Source organism: Cariama cristata, unplaced genomic scaffold (genome assembly GCF_000690535.1).
Source record: "Cariama cristata isolate BGI_N322 unplaced genomic scaffold, ASM69053v1 scaffold12623, whole genome shotgun sequence".
NCBI lineage: Eukaryota > Metazoa > Chordata > Aves > Cariamiformes > Cariamidae > Cariama > Cariama cristata.
This window is the reverse complement of record NW_009609022.1, coordinates 42,734-47,570: the sequence shown is the minus strand read 5'-3', so window position 1 is coordinate 47,570 and position 4,837 is coordinate 42,734. Positions and strand designations below refer to the sequence as shown.

The following is a 4,837-nucleotide window of genomic DNA, read 5'->3' as shown; positions in this document are numbered from 1 at the left end:
TTCTAGCTTACTTGTAACAAAGGTTACTTTCAATCCTTCCTGTGTGTGGATAAAAAAAAGCAATAATACTTATAAATTCAAAAATTACAAAAATGAGGAGGGAAATATTTCTATTGTCTCCTGCAGTTCTCCTTTTGCTTTAGTCCCAGGTTTCTTTGTGAATTGTGTATTGAATCTGAATATCTGGAATTGGCAATGTGCCTACTAAATGTTTTGGTGTAGGTATTTTTTTTTTTTTTGGAGGTGATAGTTTCTGGTTTTGCTATAGAAACTAGAAGAGTTTATGTTTGAGTGTTTAATAGTCCAGTAGTTGAAAGGAATATAGTACTTATGGGATGATCCATGTTTGCAAGCAAGCCATTTACGGCTCTCAGTTACTAACACATTTATTTTACTGTGTGTTCCAGGTTGCTGACAATATTTGGACTATTCATTCCCAGGTAGAATATACTACTATCCCCCTATCATGAGTCGCTAGGGCTGCATTTTACTTATGGCTTGTGGTTTCTGAGAGATTTCATTGTTCTTTTGAAAATACTGAGAAATTAATTTGCACCATTTGATAGTGCTGACTCCCATACTGCAAACTTCATAAGGCATTGACTTAATGGCCAACACAAGTGCAGTGGAGTATGTTAAATTACATGTTTAGAAACATATGGAAACTTGAAGGTAGAGAAAACAGTTTATTTAACCTTACAATAAATTTTAATAATAATAGAATAGCTTAGATTATCTTGTCTTAACCTGAATTTTTTTTTCAATTTATAAAAGACTGAAACATAGTTGACAATGATATGGACACAAAATTACTATTTGCTATGTTTTATTTTCTACAATTTGGTTAAAAGTAGCATGCAAGTAATTGAATAAAAATACTTGTATATATGACTTATTTTGAAATAACAATTATACCAGCAATGGATAAAAATCTTACCATGAAAGTTTAAATGAAAGTATGACAAAAAGAAGAGTAAACAATTTTTTAACCTGAAAAATGTTTGTTTCCCTGTTACCTTTCACGTATTCCATTAATATAATAATGTCATGGGCTCTGAAACTGTATTTTCAGACATTTTAGATTGTTCTTAGATTGTTAAATCATTTTTTTCCTATGTAATCGATAAAAATAAGAAAAAGGCATGAATAATTAAGAAAGTTGGATTGGAGAGAAATCTTGTATTTACACAGTCTAGCCCATACTGTTCAGCACTCTGATGAAATCCACCTGACTTCCATGGAAGTCTGGTACCAGCTGGCATGTATTGCATGCATGGACATAGATTTCTATGAAGTTGAATACTTTTCATCAACTTGCCTAGCCAGACGAAGGCATATTTTGCACCACATTTGGTCATTCTTGTGCTTTCTAAATACAACCATTTGTAAAAATATGCACAGATTTCCTTAAGGTTGCCGAGTGCATGCTAAATATTAACAAACAGAATGGATAATATGCAGATTGACACTTTTTTTTTAAAGCATATCCTAATTTGAAAGAGCTATCATGATGTAATTCCTGTAGTTACTGCCCCTAGCAGGGAACCAGATGCTCCCAGGGATCTCACTCCAGTGAAATCTCAGCAGCCACCCGAAGGCAGTTGTACATCTCTTGTGGGAGGTCAGCCCGAGTGAGATTGTTTCCATCCAGGCGCAAATGTGTGATCTTGGAATAGGTCATTGGCCCGACAACCTTACAGAAGCTGCTCAGTGGGAACTCTGAAACAAAGGGAACATGCATAAGAGAAAACATGAATAATTAGGACAAATAGGACAAACTCATTATTTTTCTGCTTTTTAAATTTTATTTGGAAATTGTGACCTTAAATTTATTCTACTCTTTTTCAATATTTTGCATGTCCACTGATGTAGTTCCCCATGAGTTTACTGAAACTTGAGGGGCTTGAGTTAGGAGAGGTTCTTTCCATTAGTTGTGAGAAGTTCAGAATTTCAAGACTGAGTTTTTCAAGCACTATGTGCTCCCAGTACCCGTTTGATCTTTAAGACTTCACGTTTTACATAAAGATCTAACCTGGCATTTAGAAAAAAGGGAAAAGATGAATCTCCAGTAAAACTGTAGATACAGAGGGAGGAATCAATCATGCTGGGTACATTATGATGGAAGGGTAGAACAGTTCTACATCAGATATTGAAGGACATAAAAAGTTTCTGGAGAACTTGAAACCATGATACAGCCTTACCCTTAAGAACAGGCAGTCCAGTGGGTGTCTGTGTCAAATATTACTCTGGATTTTTGGATGTCTCATCTTCATTTACTAGTTTCAACATGAAATTTGAGGCTGGGGTTGGGGAGGAGTTTTACATTTAAATTGTATAGTTGAACCTTTCCAGAACAGCAGAATTAGAAGGTGAGTATAAATGTAAAAAATAGTTATAAAAATATGTATATTTATTGTAATTTATATATCATTTTATATATATATCTGTATACATACGCTATTCAGTTGAAGTATTATTTGGTTCACATAACACCAGACAGGTCTTGAATGGAAAACTGTGCCTTGTATCTTATGAGTAGCATTAACTGCTGAAAGTTAGAAAGTGAGAAAGCTAGAAATTACATGAAGCAGAGAAATTCTGTGCTCAGTATACAAAAGCACACAGAGATAGGTATTATACACCTCCGCAATGAAGAGGAGATCTGTCTTCAAGAGACAATGTATATGAATAAACCTGATGTTCCCTATATACCACATTGTGTAATTCTGCAAAGATGATCCTTCATTCTCACCTGTGTTTCCTTTGAGTCAGACAGAGGATTAGTCTATTGAAAAGCTCCATCACTACTGAAGAAGCAGTCTGAGAGGCTTGTTCTTCTTCGGGCCATCGACATCAATTACATTCACACAGAAAATATTTTAAAGGGACTCTCAACAAATCCATTCAACAGTATGCAGACAAATTTTCTATCTTCAGTTGCCTTTAAGTTGCAAAGGACTAGCTTTCATAATTTCTGAGAAATCAAGGTACTGTTCTCAAAATCGGATGCCATTTTAACTACAAATCATAGGTCATTTATGGGCTTTTGAAAACACCAACTTATATTTCTTTTCTGCATGACTATTTAACTCATCTAAGAAAATGTGATGACCTACATCACATTGCAGTACTAAAGGAAGTAGAGGAAGTATCTTTCATATCTCCACTTTAGCTTCAATTTTATTCTTTCAGAACTGGCGTTACAATAACCTGCTACCATTGATAAAAAATGGCTTGTGTAAACTAAGTATAGATGTACACCCGTCTGTACAACTCTTCAAAACATGAGAGCTTAGGTAATTTTTTGGACACAGAGTTATGATATTGAAGAATGGGTAAAGATTTGTGTATCTTTCACAAAACAAACTGTTTTCAGTAGGGATTAAGGAAACGTATTTCAAATGTTAGATTTTAATCACCAACTCGATCAAAGCAAATCAACACAATTTCTTAGATTTTTTATATTGTACAGCCTTCTTTTGGAAGGATGAGAGATAAAATGCATCCTTAACGGCTCATTTATTGGGCAGTCCATATTGCAATATAGTGTAATTTTAAGACTACAGACCAATTCTGATACTATTCTGATTCAGAATGTACCAGCTCAAGTGAACTGATGATTCCTGTGAGTTATGATCATATCATCTGAGAGATGTTTATAGTATTAGATCTGTGTGGAATTTTGCTGAAAGAAAACATAAGTTCCTGAGACTTTGAACTTGTTTGCTTGACCTACAGGCTATACCAATAGCTATTTATGTCCAGTTTTCTGCAGATAGTTTGGGTGCAATTTGTAAAGATTAAAATAAAGATGAATTCTAATATAGATTTTTTTTTTCCATTTTCTCGTCATCCAGGAATAACATGAAAGTATATTTTTGTTGACGGCAGACATTTAAAAACTTTTGAAATTTACATTAAAATAAAGATGAATTCTAATATAGATTTTTTTTTTCCATTTTCTCGTCATCCAGGAATAACATGGGAAGTATATTTTTGTTGAAGGCAGACATTTAAAAACTTTCGAAATTTACTCATTTGTTTTTTTCCATACTGTTACTCTTCAGCACAAATATTAACATTCAGCTGCAAAACAAGGTATGCTTATACAAGTTGGGTACATGCTTAACTACTCAAAGGATGTAAACTTAATGCATGTAAACCACCAAATTTATCTGTGTTACCAAAATACTCATCTCTGTTGCCTATTTATGAGACTGAAACCACTTTGGAAGTGGATGTAGATCCATTCCTCACAGAAGTCAAAGGAACTCTGTCATGGACTTCAGTGGGATTTGACTCCAGTATTTAGTGCACACTCTTTGCATTTGGGTATTAGTTTTTGATGCAGTTCATATAACTGTCAGTTGTTAGAAGCATAGGAAAAATGTTTGGTTTCTAACTGCGGTCTAACTAGCAGAGAAAAAGACAAGTGGGTCTTGTGAATGCACTTGTGCTGTTACCTACATGATTGCTATGGGAACTGCAGTCAGTGAGACTGGAGCACTATTGCATCAAACATGTCAGTAGCTCACTTCCTCCTTTATTACACTTATTAACGTTGCAGGTGTTAAAATGTCTTCCTGAATATATAATATTCAGTTTCAGACGTGGTGTACCTGGGATTTTGCCACTACTGTGGCATTCATATTTTCCCAACATAGAATTTCTGCATGAGCCAGACACTGAGAGAATAAAGACTGGATTTTCACCTGAACAATTGTTTTCTCACTAAAAGTGTCTGTTGTCATAATAAATTCTGATATTCTAAGAAACTACCTGAATATTTGAAATGTCTGGGGAAAAAAACATCAGGAACAGACATCTCTCCTCTCCT

At 34.4% G+C, this 4,837-nt stretch overlaps 1 protein-coding gene across 1 annotated transcript in view; it reads right to left on the bottom strand.

The window, feature by feature from the left end:
• Nucleotides 1–673: 673 nt before the first annotated feature.
• Nucleotides 674–4,837, bottom strand: part of LUM (lumican) — a 12,023-nt gene continuing 7,859 nt past the window's right edge. Inside the window, exon 3 of the mRNA XM_009697380.1 lies at nucleotides 674–1,719. Within this exon, the coding sequence (XP_009695682.1) occupies nucleotides 1,565–1,719 (155 nt within the window). The 3' untranslated portion in view covers nucleotides 674–1,564. The remainder of the gene's footprint in view (nucleotides 1,720–4,837) is intronic.